The following is an 18,904-nucleotide window of genomic DNA, read 5'->3' on the forward strand; positions in this document are numbered from 1 at the left end:
GTTCGAATCTTGGATCAGGAAGATCCCCTGGAGACAGAAATGGCTACCCACTCCAGTATACTTGCCTAGAGAATTTCATGGACAGAGGAGACTGGCTTATAGTCTGTGTGATTGCAAAAAGTCAGACACAACTGAGCAACTAACACAGATGGACTAAATGCCACTAAAGTAGTTCAGGGATAACTTTTTCCTCCTGATGAGACAAAATCTGTTTGAGTAATCTGCTTTATTTTATTTATTTTTTATTTTTTTTTCCATTTATGTTTATTAGTTGGAGGCTAATTACTTTACAACATTGCAGTGGTTTTTGTCATACATTGAAATGAATTAGCCATGGATTTACATGTATTCCCCATCCCAGTCCCCCCTCCCACCTCCCTCTCCATCCCATCCCTCTGGGTCTTCCCACTGCACCAGGCCTGAGCACTTGTCTCATGCATCCAACCTGGACTGGTAATCTGTTTCACCCTAGATATACATGTTTCAAGAGAACAGCATCAAAACATGTAATCTGCTTTATTACTTGTGAATTATGAAGTTTCAAATTTTAGCTTATAGGCATGGGCACCATTCCCAGTCTTTTGAAATTCAGTGCTTTTACCTCTTTAACCATTTTGGGTATTACCCCCTCACCCCACAAACCTCAGGTAGTTTCCTTACATAGCTAAATAGTTAAATGGACTCTGCAGATCTCTGGAGGTCTCCTTTGTTCACTCCTTTCTGGTACTCTGCCATGTGAACTCTAGATATCTTGATCTTTCTGGATTCCCAATTCTGTCTCTTCAACGTGGGACCCTTGGGTTGCTCATTTCTGGGCTGCAGCCTAGAAGCACTCTAGGCTGTAAACTCAATCAGTTGTAGACTCTGCTTTATTTATTCATTTGTTCTCTTCTCTCAGGAATCATTGTCGTCATCTGATGTCTTTAAACAGTTTATTATGGGAGGGTAAATCAGTTCTCTGTTTAAGTACTTGGAAATAGTTTGATACCATAAGGTTTTGCTCTCATGCTTTGTTAGGTAGACCAGAGCAGCATTTATTTACATCTTGGGCTAATATTTCCCCATCACTGAAGCAAGAATTCTATTTGATGTTCCATCAGAGACAAAAATAATGCCTCTTTTTAAGAGTCCCATTGGTAATTTTTCTTCTCTTTCTCCCTTGCCTCCACCCAGCATTTCTGTCCCTGCCAGTAACACCCTGACACTAATCTAAGTATGAAAGTGTAAGTCACTCAGTCCTGTCCAACTCTTTGTGACCTCATGGATTATAGCCCACCAGGCTCCTCTGTCCATGGGATTTTCCAGGCAAGAATACTGGAATGGGTTGCCATTTCCTTCTCCAGGTGATATTCCCAACCCAGAGATAAATATTGAAGAACCAACTATAACATTTTAAAAATAATTCTAAAAAAGATTTTAAAATACATTTTGATAAATAGAGCTATAGGTCTTGGGGGCAGGATTTAGAAATCTACAGACGTAGAACCTCCTTGGAACCCACAGTAGAACAATTAGGAACAGATTCTTCGTAAACCTTAGAAAAGATGAATCTTACCGCTCTGACACTTTGCAATGCAGAGGAGGTGATACATTCCCACAAATGCCTGTTGTGTGATTGAGGGATCAGAATGAGAACACAAAAGAGAAAGCTCTGCTGCCAGGACACCCAGACATGGAGCATTAACACTTGCCTAGTGAGAACACAAAGTAGAAAAATGCATTTGCTAAGCATAGTCAGTGTTAAATATTTGTGTCTGATATGCACACACACATGCACACACATACACACACACTCAAACAGACTCACACACACAGTCAGTCCCCTACATATGAACATACTCTGTTCTGAGAGTGTGTTCATAAGTCCAAAAAATTTACCTTAGGTACAATCGGCTATAGAGTACTGTACTGTAATAGGTTTATAATACTTTTCACACAAATACATAAAAAAAACACAAAAAATAAAACATTTAAAATCTTACAGAACAACATTTTGAAAAGTACAGCAGTACAGTGAAACAGCTGGCATATTTGCATTTGCATCTTTGAATGTTCACAACTTGAAGATTTATATGTAGGGGGCTTACTATATCTGACTATGGTTACAGTTGAGTGTCAGAGTACACAAAATATGTATTAAAATCCTTGCTCTGTTACTGAGTCTCAATTTTCTCATCTATGAAATGCATATAACAAATGCTACCTTGTAACATTATTGTGGGAACTAAGGGGATAACATTTATGACAAAAAGGGAAGTTCCTAGCAAAGTGCTTGGAAATACTAGAGATTCCACCTAATGTTAGTTTCTATTCCATAACGTAGGTACCTATTTGTAGGTAGCAAATTCTTAGGATACTGGGTAGGGGAGTGAATGTCCAAAACCTTTCATGCTCCTTCTCCATGTGTGAAACACTTCAGATGACTCTGTGAGTCACTGGAGAAGTATGACTTTTCTTCCTACAATTGCTCTAAATCTTTCCAGGGAAATTAATTGTTTAAAAAAACTCAGTACATTTGTTTCTGGTATCAAAGCTACTATCAGAACATTTATGTATCTCTCCTCCCACCTTCCCTCCACCCCATACACACCCAACTTCTTTGTGGCTTCTCAAATAGGCTTCTTGAATATTTAGGTTTTCATCTTGACTGATTTGTTTGGTCAGGTCAAATGTAAATAGAGAAGGAAGCAGACATATAGAAGAAGAGATGGAAGAGACATTTTGCTTTTCTGAAGGTGTGAGTATTATTATCAATTTTTTTTAAACAATTAGGACTCTGCCCACATGTAGGTTTGCTCAACTAGTGGGCCTGCAGAATCTTCTTGTCTCTAAGACAAATTATTACTTTTCCTAGATAGATGTTTTGATGAATGAGCAATGGTTGGTGGTAAAAGAGTCAAATCAACCTTCCAGGGAAATCCCAAGACCTGTTTCTCCTTCTTTGCATTACTCTCATATATCCTTATTCTTGCTTCTCTTGTTGCTTGACTTACTCACATCTATCTCAGTCTTACACACATTCACACACACACACACACAGCACACATACACACACAGTTGTATGGAGTCATTCCTGAAAAACGTGAGGTGACCTAGGTCATGTGCCAAGGGTATAACCAAGTTAGAATGCTGGGAGTGATGGTATAAGTAGGAGGGAAGATAATCTCTTGTTTTTGTGGATGTCTTCCTTGGATTCTTTCTGCCTATACTTCTTTGTAAGGCTACCTGGGGCTCCCCCCATCCTTAGGTTGCTCAGTGGTAGAGAATCCATCTGTCGATGCAGGAGATGCAGGTTCGATACTTGGGTTGGGAAGATCCCCTGCAGTAGGAAATGGCAACCCATTCCAGTATTTTTGCCTGGGAAATTCCATGGACAGAGGATTCTGGTGGGCTACAGTCCATGGGGTGGCAAAGAGTTGAACAAGCCTCAGTGATGATTCAGGAGAATCTACAAACAGACAGTAGAGGTCGCTGTTTAGGGCTTAGGAAGAAACCTTTTCTTTCCACTAGGTATTCTCCTCTTGATGAAAGTGAGAGTGAAAAAGATGGCTTAAAGCTCAACATTCAGAAAACTAAGATCATGGCATCTGGTCCCATCACTTCACGGGAAATAGGTGGGGAAACAGTGGAAACAGTGGCTGACTTTATTTTTTGGGGCTCCAAAATCACTGCAGATGGTGACTGCAGTCTTGAAATTAAAAGACGCTTACTCCTTGGAAGGAAAGTTATGGCCAACTTAGATAGCATATTAAGAAGCAGAGACATTACTTTGCCAACAAAGGTCCATCTATTCAAGGCTATGGTTTTTCCAGTGGTCATGTATGGATGTGAAAGTTGGATTGTGAAGAAAGCTGAGCACTGAAGAATTGATGCTTTTGAACTGTGGTGTTGGAGAAGACTCTTGAGAGTCCCTTGGACTGCAAGGAGATCTAACCAGTCCATCCTAAAGGAGATCAGTCCTAGGTGTTCATTGGAAGGACTGATGCTGAAGCTGAAACTCCAATACTTTGGCTACCTCTTGCGAAGAGTTGACTCATTAGAAAAGACCCTGATGCTGGGAGGGATTGAGAGCAAGAGGAGAAGGGGAGGACAGAGGATGAGATGGCTGGATGGCATCACTGACTCGATGGACATGAGTTTGAGTAATCTCTGGGAGTTTGTGATAGACAGGGAGACCTGGCGTGCTGCGGTTCATGGGATCACAAAGAGTCGGACACGACTGAGCGACTGAACTGACTGACTGACTGATTCTCCTCTTTTGGTTTGGATTCCAAGTTTCTTTTTCCATTGAATGGCAAGATTTTCAGAACTGCAATTGTGTTATAGGTTTAAGAAAAAAGGGCAAGATGCTCTTTTTCTCTATTGGGGTAACGGAGGAGTATGAGTATGTGTCTAGTATTTTTGTCACAAGCTTCTCTACCATAAAAATCTTTGCCACATACATTTCTGCTGCAAACATTTTAACACATGACTAATTGGTAATAAGGTAATTTTGCTGTAAGAGATAAAATAATTAGTTGACAGTTTGGTCTGACACTTTGGTTTCAATTGGTTGAAATGAGTCAGATTTTCTTTCAGTTAGCCCATTTATTGATGGCTTTATTGAGCTGACAGATGACAATGATTTGCCCCAAGAGTTGGTTTCTTGTTTTGAAACATGCTGCATTGAAGGAAAAAGAGGTTGAGTCTCAAAGGTTCAGAGGTGAACCTACATTTCCCATAGAATGTTGGAATGTCTATAACAGACCTGTGGTAAGATGCCAAGAACAAAAAACAGGGAAGAGGTTTTTATGACACAATATAAAGCTCAGTTACAAATATGCATTCTAATACTCAGAAACCAATGCCTCTCTTAATGAAGGAAGAAATTTTGGCAAAAAAGAGAGAAAAATTTCCGTGCTGAATGAGGAGATGAATCAACAAGCAAAAAAACTTATACTATGATTGAAAACCTTCAAAGACAAGTGCTTAAGTACCACCCACAAAATAAAATCCATTTTTTTTTTTTTTTGGTGGGGACAGGATTGACATGAATTTACACACATTTTAAATGTGTTTAAATTGCATTTCTCAAGAAAGTCTTTTAAATTTTGTTATTAAATTTTCAAGTTTCGTAATGACCTTTTCAATGTCCTCCTTTTATTTTTCATTATCTTATTTTTTATGAAAAAAAATTGCCTCATGGCCAGTTAGTTACACTACAAAGATATCTTGGCAAAGATGCTTACAGCAAAAGTACCTAGAACCAGGTGACTATGTCTTATAGCTTATCTCATTGGAGCTGGGGAGCATTTACAGGGGATTGGCCCTAGAGTTTTTTGTGTATAGTTTTTTGCATTGAGCATTCTCTCTGATTATCGCTTCTCATGAACTTGTGTATGTATAACTCTGAGCAGGTGTCTTTGGAAAGGAAGCTGCTAATGAAGCCAGATGGGGTCTTTCTAGATGTGTGTCTCTAGCAGAGTAGGTGTGGCTGTGTCTAGACTGCATAGCATGTTTGAGGTGGAGGGTAGACATGACCTAGCATGGGCCAAGAGAAGAGTAAGGTTGTTTGAACCTTGGGGCACACCAGTTATGCCCTACACAGGTCCCTTCAGAAGTCTGCCAACCTCGGTCACACCTCCACAAACACAGGACTTCAGGAATTTTTAATACAGTATAACTCTTTTTTTTTTTTTTTTTAAGAAAATCTATGTAAAGTGCTGAAAGTAGGAAAGAGTTAAGATCTGGAGAAATGTAGCTTCTCTGTTTCTGTCCCTAAATGCTCCTGCTTAGTTTTCTGGCCCTTTCTAACTGGATTCCTTCTTTTGCATACCTCTGGTCTCTCCATTCCTCATAATAATTACGAGAGTTTTAAGTGTTAACTTCCAAAGGCAAACACTTACTAGGTCATTTAGCTGCTTCTTATCTGTCTCTAAATAATGGACTTCCACTTCGGTTCCCACATCAGTTTGGGACATTGCCTATATATTCTTGCTTGATGAATCAGTACAAAGGCCATATACACTTTTTGTTGTTTCCTTTTGGTATATAAATATTTCCTCTTTACCCCTTTTGAGGTTAAATACTCATCTGTACCTCAAATTATCTATTTTTGATAATCATCTTTGTACTCTTTATTTACCTGGGGCTATTGTGTTTGGAGGGTTTTCTCAAAGGCCTGGCAAGTCTCAGTTGTCTAGTCATATTTAAGAATGTGATGCCACTGGTAGGATTTTGTATGTGAGCAAGGCTTGTCAACTGGTCAACTTAGCTTTATAGAGTAGCTGAATGGGGACGTTGGGGTTATGCTGAAGTATGTCTAAACAACAGAACCAAGATGATTTTCTCAGGGAATTTGCAATTGTTTTGAGAAATAAGTCCTCACCTTTTTTCTACTGATGGACTCATTTCCCTGGAATAGTGTATGTGTGCAATGTAGATCCTTTTGTATGAGGTGAGTCTTTTCAGTGAGTTAGCACATCTTCAAGTTTCCTCTGCCTCCCACCCTTAATTGTTACTTGGGTTTCTATAGCTTCAGACTCTCCAGGGTCCATAGGGCAAACTACCTCCCTTTTCAGCCATCCTCCATCCTGATGTTCACATGCCCCCGTCTTTCAGCTTCTCCTGCCAGACTTTATCAGTTACCGTATTCTATCAATTCTGTCATCCCGAAGTTTGCTGACCTCACTAGCCCACTGACATCCCATTACTAATTCTCTTTGTTGCTGTAGCTTTATACATTTAATGCATTTTTTTACTATCATTTTGTGGAGGGAGTGGAGATAGACATGTGGACAAGCTGTTAGCTTTGACTGGAAATCTTTCACCTGTCTTTTGAATGCTGATATGCCAAAGGAAAAAATCTAGGAAAAATCTCTTTTGATGAGATAAGATGACATGTTTAGCTCACATGTCTTCACTTGTTTGAAAATAGTTAATCGAAAGGACAAATATTCTTTGAGTGGAGCCATTTCTTCACCCTGATGGGCACACAGGTCATGTAAAAGGAATACCATTTAAAAATATATTTCTGATAGAATACAAATGAAAGAATTGTTCAATAGGACAAGGGCCTCTGAGAGTCTGAAAGACAGAGGCTATGGTAATTTATGAAGAAAATAGTTTTTATACAGTGAATGGCCAGAACCTAAGAACAGAATGGGTAGTTATATTTAGTTAGAGAATGGCAGAACAAATCTTCCTTTATTATTTACACTGTGTCAGATATAGATATACACAGACCTTGCCTATGGGAAGTTTAGCTTCTAATTTGTTAATATTTTTGCCCATTGTATGTATTTGTCCCCTCACCTCCATTAATTTCACTGACTTAATTATCTTTAAAATTGTGATCTTCCTGTGCCTCAAAGATGGCTCTGATGTTAAAGAACCTGCCTGCAACGTGGGAGACCTAGGTTCAATTCCTAGATGGGGAAGATCCCCTGGAGAAGGGAATGGCAACCCACTCCAGTATTCTTGCCTGAAGAATTCTGTGGACAGAGGCTATCATCCATGGGGTCGCAAAGAGCCGGATATGACTGAGCGACTAAAATAATAAAATAATTATGATTATCTTTAGAAAACGTTACTTAAAGAGAATGTTAACTTAATAAAGGTTTCCCAGACTGAGATAAGCTGGATGAGGCTACTTTAGTTCCCACCATCTGGAAAATGCTGGTTTGCTTCCACCTGGTGGCGTTCAGCAAACACTGCAGGACAAAGGAACGCAATGCTGCAGAAGCGCAGTCTTCAGGAGCAGGTGGCTAAGGAGCAGTCCCTGTGACTTACAGATCCCTTGACTTTCCTGGCTGCAAAGCTTAGCACTCTGCTGATAACCACCATGGCTTCCTCCTGCATGTACGAATTATCTTCATTCATCCATACAACCATTTCCTGTTGAAAACACAAAACCATCCTAGAACCGTGGTGTTTCTATTTCCACAAGTTCCTTTCTTCTGCTCAGATTATCACCTTTACCAAGTCAAGATTCCCCATGTTCTCCCAATGATTTCACACCTATTCTATATGTATTTAAAAAGTATGACAATGAGCTTGTACACCACTGTCTATAAAAGTATAGTACTTCATCTGCCATAGTAGCTACACCTGGGTTTTGTTTTATTTAATCCTATCCAATGTGCATTTACTAATATCCCACTATTAACAATCACTTTGCCAGACATCATGAAAATTTCAGCATGGATTATTAGGATTACCATAATTATCATAAATTATCATGGACAACAGGATTATCATCAAATGTTTCTCCTCTTCTTAGAATGCATGTTAATTCTCTCTGTTAAATCATAGGATCTGATTTTCAGTTTTAAAAAAGAGTCAAAATGTTATCTGATCCTGAAATGTCATTTTATTCTAGAAATCCCTCTGCAAATTCACAATACAGATATTTTCTGTCTCATGGTATAGAGTATATTCCTGGAGGTAGCTCAGTGAGGAAGTTCTTGTTAATCTTGATTCATGGCTAAATTTGGTCTGTCTTGCTGTGTTCTGCCCCCTTTTTCTAAATCCTCAAGTACAAGGACATAGGTATAACCTTGGGAAAGGAATAAGACTGCATGTGCCTCACATGTTAATCACCATTGGTAGACCTCTTTAGACTGATTGTTGGAGTCCTTAGTATTTATGCCAATGGTTGGCTAAATCTCTTCCATTTCACTTTCTCCCATTGTATAAAACTGTTCTGAAGTTAATTTCCTAGGAATAAAGAGTCTTTAAATCTCAGCCTCTTCCTTCTCCAGGAGTGAGGTTCAGCTCTTTTTGAGGATCAGGGGAGTTTCTAGATGTGGTAGGTTTAAGAATAAGGTGGTCAATAACAGACTCCCAACTTATAGTAGCGCTTCCACTAATTAGATGCCCACATATTATTGCTCCTCTCTCAGCTTCCATTTCCTTATCTGCAAAATGGGAGAAATAATTTTAACCTTCTCATAGGATTACTTTAAGGATTAAATTAAATAACCCATTTATTAAGTATTCAGCTTAGCCCCTGACATAGAGTAAATGCTCAATAAACAGCATAGGGTGGTTGAAAGAGTATACATGGGAGTGTTAGTGAAAGTGTTAGTCACTCTGTTGTGCCCAACTCTTTGCAATCCCATGAACTGTAGCCCACTATGCTCCTCTGTCGATAGAATTCTCCAAGCAAGAATACTAGAGTGGATAGCCATTCCCTCCTCCAGGGGATCTTCCTGACCCAGGGATCGAACCTGCATCTCCTGCATTGCAGGCAGACTCTTCAGCATCTGAGCCACCAAGGAAGCCCTTGGCTTTAACTTTCACTTTCAATAACCACCTTAAAGTGCATGGAAAATATATGGCTAAAATCAGGCACAAATTACATCTGTACATTTTATTATCTTTCACATTTCTCCTTATATTCATGATATCAATTCTACTTCTTTCCTTGAATGTATTTTATGATTTGTAAAACCCATCGATCTAGTTTCTCAGTATTTCCAGAAAGCTGCCTCCAGATGCTATCATGTTAAAAATAAAAAATTGAAAATCATAATATGTCCAGATAAGTCTCTGTCTCTGGCTGGCACATTAAAAATATACTGAGGTCCTGGATATGAAAATTGGGATTATGGATGTTTATTAGAACTTCCTTGATACCATGGTATCCATGAAGATAGGATGCCCATGGAATTCCCTAGTCCCAGAGTTGTGAGGGAAGACTATGCATATAAACATTTTGAAAATATGGCTAACTGTTACATGGGCCTGAAGATGGTTTAGACCAATCATTGTATGTTCTGCTACCCTATATTGTGTTCACATTTATGTTGCCACATAATACTTGGCTTCTTAAGTGTCTATTGTTGCCATACTTCCAAAATTGAATTCTTAAAATTCTGTCTCTGTGGTTCAAATAAAAGGAAGTGATTTCATTTGGGAGATGACACATTCTGAAAGGTAAAGAAAATCTTTCAGCCGCCAGATACTTGAAGGAGATGTAAGTATGGCAAATGATAAAAAGTAAAATTTAGTGTGGGCATCCCTGGTGGCTTAGTGGTAAATAACCTGCCTGTCAATGCAGGAGACACAAGTTCAATCCCTAGGTTGAGAAGATCCCCTGGAGAAAGAAATGGCAACTGACTCCAGTATTCTTGCCTGGAAAAATCCCAAGGACAGAGGAGGCCATAAGATTACAGCCCATAGGTTTGCAAAGGAATTGGACATGACTTAGGGACTAAAGAACAATAACAATATTGTATACTCTTGAGCTCTATGACAAGAAAACAAAACCATCTATTTTCCCTTTACCTTTAATATCTGCAGTTTGTAGACATCTTTAGACACTAAGATCAGAAGAGTGTCCTCAAATAAGTTTAAAATAGTTCGGTATAAACTCTGAAAAACAAGGAAGTTAGACAACCACCCAGCCAGTAGTTATACAATCCTGGGTCCTCAGTTTTCCCCATTAATTGAAGGTTAAAAAAAAAAAAAAAAAGCAGAGATGTAGCTATGGAGGTGAGACCTCATTCAATACAACATGCCATGAATTGCTTTAATAACTTGTAGGACAAGTGAACTGTGTAGCAAGACTGAGAAATAAAAAACCATGGATGCTACTGATCTTACTACAGAAGTCTTCCTACCCGTACTTTTCTTGGCTCCTGTTTACTTCTTTGAAGCACTTGCCAGTAAACTTGCTGGACTTGCTAAACAAATTAACCAATCTCTTCGCCCATTTGTTCCTATAAATTCTATACAATTCCTTACACCCCAGGCATTGTAGAGTTCACTGGGAGTCCAGGAAAAGAGATTAGTGCTGGAATATGCTATTTATCTACTATATCTAAAAAGAGTGAAGAAGAAAACATAGATTACAACTTGTGGGCAGACATTCTGTGGGATTGCTGTGCATAAAGACGTCTCATCACAATTAAAGGGAGCAAGTCTTACTTCTATGTCGTCTTCGTCATCTTCATTCATCCTAATTTCCCTCACTTCATCAAGATTTGTGACAGCAAATGCCATTTTAAAGGATGAGTTTATTATCTTCAGTTGAGTTTCAAACTGCAATACGGGATCCACGAAGCTGACCAAGAAAAAAAAAAAAAGGTATAATTATTAAATTAAGGAAAGAACAGATGTAAGCTAAATTTAGTGGCCTTTTCTTAGTTTAAGAGACAGTATACTAGAACAAGAGGCCCAAGCTTTGGCTTTATATAATGTGTGAACTTTAAATATTACTCTAAAATTATTATGGTGATTTAAATATAAAAGAATCATTTTTTGGTAAAAAAAAATAATTTGTAATCAGTTATTTAGAATTCAGAATTTATTTCTCCATAGACATAATACTTTACAGGGTGGTTATTTCCCAGCTAAGCTCATCAAGCCATGCTGAAATTTAGGTAGTTGAAATATATCACTGCCACATTTTATCTAATCAATGATACCATGTTTCTCACATGTAACACTTCTGATATTGAGATACATCTTCCAGTAGATGGCAAAAGAATCCTTCCCATTAACAGTTTAAAAGATGTGTGACAGCTATTTTTCCTCTGATAAGTGTGTTCTGGATAACAGTGCCTCCTGATTTTTTAAAGTACAAATAATTTTTTTTTTTACAAGATGGTAATATAGCTGGTAAAGGTAGAAAATCTTGTGCTGAACTCAGAATCATTTTCCTCTACTGGACAAGAAGATCTGAATATCTGCTATCCATTGTTTGAACTGGAATCTCCTGGAACATAGTAGATAATTTTTTAAATCTTAGGAAGATTGATTTGACTTATTCATGGACTCCAGTTGATTTTCAGACTCTGAACAAATAAAAGCGTGTTACCTATCAAAAAGTTCCAGTGGTTTTTTTCAGTGGTAGGATTCTAGGGATGTATGATTTGGTTTAGGAAAATGAAAAATTAATGTTTTGATAAAATAGAAAATTGTCTTGTAATGTACTTTGAAATCATATTGCCAGTTCTAAAAATGCTAAAATGGTCCACATGATGAACAAGGACTAGGAAAGTAGCATGATGCTCCCCTGGTAGCCCAGCTGGTAAAGAATCCACCTGCAATGCAGGAGACTCCAGTTTGATTCCTGGGTTGGGAAGATTCCCTAGAGAAGGGATAGGCTACCCACTCCGGTATTCTTGGGCTTTCCTGGTGGTTCAGATGGTAAAGAATCCATCTGTAATGTGAAAGACCAGGGTTCAGTCCGTGGGTTGGGAAGATCCCCTGGAGGAGGGTTCAGTCCGTGGGTTGGGAAGAGCCCCTGGAGCAGGGCATAGCAACCCACTCTAGTATTCTTGGCTGGAGAATCCCCATGGACAGAGGAGCCTGGCGGGCTACAGCGCATGGGGTCACAGAGAGGGAGACTCAGCTCAGTGCCTGAGCACACCGCACACACGTGAAGCTCTGACGCCATTCACAACTGCTGATGGGCTAAGGATCGCCCATTTTAAATGTGAAGAAGGTTGAGGGTCAGGTATTGGTGATACTAAAGAAGAAAGCCAACAAAAATATATGGGTCAACAAAAGCAATTATCAGCAAGTACGCTTTTTTGGCCTATGTGTAATTTGTTTTCAAAAGAGCAGTTATTAAATTACTAGTGTGTTTTACAACCAGAGACAGCTTAGTCTTGAGAATTGCAGTGTAAAACTTTTCTTATATTCTAAGATATATAACAATATGAGATAGAAATAAATATGAGAAGAAACAATAAATAGCTCTCACAAATTACTGTATGCTTTTAAAAATTTTTTGAGCTAAATACTTGTTTCTGACATTGGAGTGAAGTGAGAATTAGTGGTAAACCAGCTATACTAAAAATTTTTCTTGAAAATGTTTTATTTCTTCTCATTATAGAGCAATCGGTATTATATAATATTAGTAAGTGAAATTTTTGCAAGTATAATTTCAAGAATCACAATTGAATAAAGGAAAGTAGATGCCTCATGATAAAAGCATGGGAAAATTATATAAAACATGATCAGAAATAAATCAGGAGGGCTATATCAATATGCTGTATGATTAATTCAAATAAAAAAGTGTTAAGAGAGATATGTACAATTAATATAAATTGATAAAAGTTATAGTTATTAACATAAAATTTCAAGCCCATAGGAACAAAATTGAAAATTGTTGAATATTTATTAAAATATAATTTATAAAAAACTATTAAATTATTAAGAATTAAGGAGAAATAGAAGCACATAGGAGAAGATTAAGCATTCAGTTACTAGTAAGTGGTAGGTAAAAATTAAAAATCTGCAAATATAATATCTTTAATATAATTAATAAGGAGATATAAATAAATTATGCTAAATCAGATAACAAGGGTTATCTTTTTAAATAATCATGGAATGCTGAAAAACATTTTGCATATAGTTAGCTATAGAAAGTTTCAAACTATAAAAGCATATACATTTCATCCTCTAATCACCATGAGAAATCTATTTTAAAAATTAGAAAATCTGAAGTATTTAAATATTATCAACATTTTTTTCTTATTTAAAATGAGACAAAAATAATAAACTATGCATATAACTTAAGTTTGAAAGGACTAAAAATACAACCAAAGAAATGAAGGGCATAAACAAAATAAATACATTATTTAAAAAAATTATAAGGGGAAATAAATATAATGGCAATTTTAAAGATTTAAAAGAGAAATAAAAAGGGAGTAGAAACTAAATAATTAGAAAGACTAAATTAGTCAAAAAAAGAAGGAAGATATTATATAGGTTTAATTGTTATTGTTTAGTTGCTAAGTTGTGTCTGACTATTTTGTGACCTCATGGACTATAGCCCACCAGGTTCCTCTGTCCATGGGATTTGTCAGGCAAGAATACTGGGGTGAGTTGCCATTTCCTTCTCTAGGGGATCTTCTCAATCCAGGGATTGAACCCACATCTCCTGCTTGGCAGGCAGGGTTTAATAGTAACAAAATTCACTTATACTGTTAAATTATACAGGTATATATGAAGACATAACATGTGTAAATCTTTATATAGCAACTAATACTTGGTCAAAATATGAAAAGCAAAATTTATAATAAATTTTTCAAAATAAAGGAAAACCATTATGTATGTGGGAGATTTTTAACACATTTAGGTAGACCAAAAAATTAAAATATGAAGGGGATTCTAATCTACAGTCTGCCTTTCCATAAACCCTGTAAAATAATATAATATGCCAAATCTTGTCTATATGTATCTTTGTATGTATGCATGCATATCTTCCAGGTGACTAGGCTTTGACGAAACACTTACAGGTGCAGTTCTTCTGAAGAACAAATTGACGCTATCAAAATCTCTAAGACAATTCATCTCATTTGCATTACTTTGGGTTTAGGGGAAACAGATGCTAAAAGAGGATTTTAAGAAGTCTAAGAGAAGTAAAAGAGATTTCCAAGAGAAGCAGAGAAGGAAGGAAGAAGGATTAGGGTAGGAAGAGTCTTGGATTACAGCAAGTTCCAAGGAGGGTTCAGCCTGGCTGATGAGGCTCTCTCAAGCTGAAGTCACCCACTGGTACCCATTAGAGTCATTTGTCCTACCACGCTGGGTCATTGATGGGAGCAGCCCACAGGAAGTGAGGCCTCACAGACCATGTTAGCAAATCTACGTAGGCAGCAGCTGTAGCTGTTGGCCAGTGAAGATCCTCCAGAGCAGGGCATTTTTATGATTGCCCATCATTTACATCAGGACTTCCCTGGTGGCTCTGTGGTAAAGAAATACACCTGCAATGTGTGAGACTTGGGTTCAGTCTCTAGGTTGGGAAGATCCCTTGGAGAAGGAAATGGTGACCCATCCCAGTATTCTTCCCTGGGAAATACTATGGACAGAGGAGCCTGGCGGGCTATAGTCCATGGGGTGGTAAGAGAATCAGACATGAGTTAGCGATTAACACACACACACACACATACACACACATCACTTAAACCAGAAATCTCATTCTCAGAAGGGTATTTCAAAGAAGTTTTTCAGAACAGATACAGTCTTTTATGTACTAGGATGATCATCACAGTATTGGTAAAATTTAGTTTAGAAAATGTCAAAATTTGGAAATATTCTGTTGCCATTAAAATGAAAATATGATCTTACAGAAAAGTTAAAATTAAGACAAAGTAAAAATGCAAAGTAGTATAGTGGTTTATCTGCCTGTTTATGCAATACAGAAAGGTTTATAAACATCAGAAAGAATAGCTGCTGAATTAGGATGGAGGAACCTGGAGTAACTTTTTACTTTTCACATTGTTGATATATATCTATTACATTTTAAAGGTATTCAACCAGTCCAATAAGAGAGCATGAAAGCTTATTATACCTGGAGTTCAAGGCCAGGATCATGGCTTGATTACTTATCAGACCTGAGTATGTGTCCCATAGGCTGGTAGCTGAATGCTCCTGCAAGTACCAGAAAAAAGAAAAGAATCAATGATGATATATCTATGGGGCTCATAATACCATGTGTAATTCTGCCTTCTGCAGAGACCAAAGAGGTCAAATTGGACTTGAAACATAAGTACAAACTTTTGTAAAAATGTTGAGGCCAGACAAATTGTAATTTAAAACCTATGCGTGATACTAAATGCTTGCCTTCTGTAGCCAAACATAGTTGTCTATATAATTGGCATTTCCAGACAAAATTTTGTTAGGAATACTCTTTACCAGGTATTCTTGTATACACCACTGTTAAGTGCAATATACTGCTTGTGAAGATACCAGCAAGGTGGTTTATGTTAGGCCTTACTAAAGAATGTTCAAACTCATACTCCTATAGAATGAGAACCAGGTACAGGTCAACATATAGCTGTCTAATATAACTATTTAAACTTATATATGACATTCAGTGGGATCCCAATAAGAATTTCCAGTTTTTTATACAAGAAGTTGGAGAACTAGAGAAGGACTAATAGAACAGGATCTCTTTTCTTCTCTGCATCTCACCCTTGTTTATGTAAGCCGCTGTTGCGATGTCACTTTTTTGTATCAGGCCCATTAGTACTGTTTATAGAAATTTTCCATATTTCTGAAATAGCTCAGAGTTCTCTTTTATGTGCATATGTGTTTGTGTGTAGTCGCTCAGTCATGTCTGATTCTTTGTGACCCCATGGACTGTAGCCCACCAGGCTCTTCTCTCCATGGAATTTTCCAGGCAAGAATATTGGAGTGGGTTGCCAATTCATACTCCAGGGGATCTTGCCAAACCCAGGTATCAAACACACATCTCTTTACCACTGAGCCACCTGGGAAGCCCCTTTCTTTTAGCTACTGCTTTATAATAATGATTTTTCAGAGTGTTTTTTTCTCTCTAGCGCATAAGCAAATGACTGCCCCTGATTGCTTCTCACCATAAAAAAGCCCTTCTCCATTTGCTCGGTGATGTTCCATTGACTCCAGCAATGAGTGCCCTGTGGGATCCATGTTCTGCCTCTGTGGATGTAAGAGCAATCTTGAAGGATAGAACTATATTCCTGTCTGTTAAGTCCATGTTGTGGGGTGCATATTTGAATTTTGATAAATTTTTATGTTGAAATGCTAACCCCATGTAATGATATTAGGAGGCAAGATCTTTTGGAGGTGATTAGGTTTGGATGATGTCATGAGGGATAAGTCCTTTGAATAATTAGAGTCTTTCTAAGAGAAAGCTTGCTTTCAATTTATCTCTCTACCAAGTAAGGATACAAGGAAAGGATGGCTGTCTGAAAACCAGGAAGAGGAATCCCACCAGATACTGAATCTGCCATTTTTTGGTCTTGGACTTCACAGCATCCAGAATTGTGAGAAATAAATTTCTGTTGTTTAAACCATTCATTCTCCTGTTGTTGTTTAGTGCTTAGTCATGTCCAACTCTTTTGAGATCCCATGGACTGTAGCCCTCCAGGCTCCTCTGTCCATGGAATTTTCCTAGAATACTGGAGTGGGTGTAGAATACTGGAGTGGGTTGCTATTTCCTCCTGCAGGGGATCTTCCTGACCCAGGGATCAAACCCACATCTACTCTTGGTGGGCAGATTCTTTACCATTGAGCCACCTGGGAAGCCCAACTATTTTCTGGTCTCGTATTAAACCAGCCCAAACTAACTGAAATAGCCATAGAAACTTCCTGATTGGGGATTTAACTAGAAAATAGCATCTTCCCACTAGAGATAAGCATCCTGCCATGTCTTCTCTGGGAATCACATGGACTGTTGTCTAACACCTCTTCTCTGTGTTGTGCTCGGACTGAGTGATGCAGAGGACTTATTTTCTTTTCTCTAAAATATTTATATTCATATTTAGCATTGATTCCTAACAACATCACATATGATTTTACTTAATCTTGAGAGAATCCGTCTTTGCTATGTTACTTATTAACATTTTGCACATTATTATCACTTAGAGAGCATGGAACCTTCTGTACTGCAGACAACTCTCACTGTAACATGGAAGTATAATGGCAATTCTTTTATTTTGGAAAGATATTTTTGTCCTTGTCACCACTTTCATTTGATTTGCCCAGGAATCTACTAGCTGTATTTCTCGACAATGAGTAACTGAACATTTTGTCTGATATAAGCAATGGTCCTCTGGCGGTATTGTCTCAGTTGGAAATTTTCTTATAGAATACATTCTAACTGAGCTTGAGTCCTTAGAAATTAATATATGACACTTTAAACCTCAGTCACTGGTTCTCAACACTGGCAGTACATTAAGGGGTTAAAAAATACTGATTTGAATACTGGACCACACCTTCAGAGATTTGGATATAATAAGTCTGTATTCAAGACCTGGCATCAACATTAAAAAACAAAATTTACTATGCTGTTATATTACATAGAACTGCCCCACTCCTTTTTAAAACTCATTCTATTTAAACTAGTTTTGTGCCACCGCTGGCTTTCCTCAGAAAGTTATTTTCCAGAGAGGTGTGGGACTCTCATCTCTGCACCCTACTAGAAGTCATACTTCACCGATTCTCCAGACATTTTAGGGTTTTAGTGTCAACATATTAACAGCTTGACTTGTGATAGGACCCCCAACTATGCACTCCCCTCATCAAAAAGCCTTTGCCATGCTTACAAATCTGCCCTTTTGACCAAGCATCTTGCTATGGATAAATAGAGAACTGAATAGTTCTTTAATATTACTGTAAAATTGCATTCCCAGGATGCAGTTATTTTCAGTTGACCATCAGACAGTTCTTTAGTATCTACCATGTGCTAGGCACCGTGTTAAGCAGTGGGACTAGAGCAGGGGAAAGATAGATAGTATTTCTATAATCTCGTGGGTAAGTAAACTTGAAACAAAGGAAATTGGTACATGATCAAAAGAGGAATTACAGGGATTACTATGGGAAGCTAATCTAGCAGAGGATATCAAGGAAAATTTGTTTTCTAAAGAAGTTTTAAACTTAAGCTTAGAGACTATAGGGGTCAGGAGAGCAGAGGAAGTTTTCTCCAGACAGAGAAACACTAGGGTCTAAAGACTTGAGAAAGTGTTTGTTGCATTACAGATGTGGTTCTCAGCCCTGGCTGAACCTTAAAATCACTTGGATCCTTTCTAGAAATACAAATGCCTGGACTTCACCCCACAAAAATGATTCAGAATCTCTGAAGGTGTGGCTCTAGCAACAGTATTTTAAAAGCTCCACACACAATTCTGTTGGGTTGGCCAAAAATTTCGTTTGAGTTTTTCCATAAGATGGCACAAAAACCCAAATGAACTTTTCAGCCAACCCAGTAATATGAAGCTGGAATTGAGAACCATTGTATTGAGGTCATAAGACGAAAACATGGATGGAGCAAGGAGAGTAAGGAGAATGGTAAGTCATGGGGCCAGAAAGGGTGGATCGCAGCTGGTTCTTTTGTGAGTAAAAGGATTTAGTACTCATCTCTAAGGCCAATAAAAGTGAAAGTCGCTCAGTTGTGTCCTATTGTTTGTGACCCCATGGACTATTCAGT

General features: G+C 37.9%; 1 protein-coding gene across 6 annotated transcripts in view; it reads right to left on the reverse strand.

Annotated features, from left to right (window-relative positions):
* MROH9 (maestro heat like repeat family member 9) overlaps window positions 1-18,904 on the reverse strand; it is a 93,520-nt gene that overhangs the window by 58,064 nt on the left and 16,552 nt on the right. For 3 of the 6 annotated variants that reach the window (XM_020886809.2, XM_020886806.2, XM_020886808.2), the window contains exons 4-8: window positions 15,287-15,366; window positions 10,912-11,047; window positions 10,270-10,356; window positions 7,771-7,875; window positions 1,556-1,691 (exon numbers count right to left, since the gene is read on the reverse strand). In XM_020886809.2, the coding sequence (XP_020742468.2) occupies window positions 1,556-1,691; window positions 7,771-7,875; window positions 10,270-10,356; window positions 10,912-11,047; window positions 15,287-15,366 (544 nt within the window). The remainder of the gene's footprint in view (window positions 1-1,555; window positions 1,692-7,770; window positions 7,876-10,269; window positions 10,357-10,911; window positions 11,048-15,286; window positions 15,367-18,904) is intronic. The other 3 variants (XM_020886807.2, XM_020886811.2, XM_020886812.2) reach the window with 3 other exon arrangements.

This window comes from Odocoileus virginianus, chromosome 11, assembly GCF_023699985.2.
Source record: "Odocoileus virginianus isolate 20LAN1187 ecotype Illinois chromosome 11, Ovbor_1.2, whole genome shotgun sequence".
Lineage (NCBI taxonomy): Eukaryota > Metazoa > Chordata > Mammalia > Artiodactyla > Cervidae > Odocoileus > Odocoileus virginianus.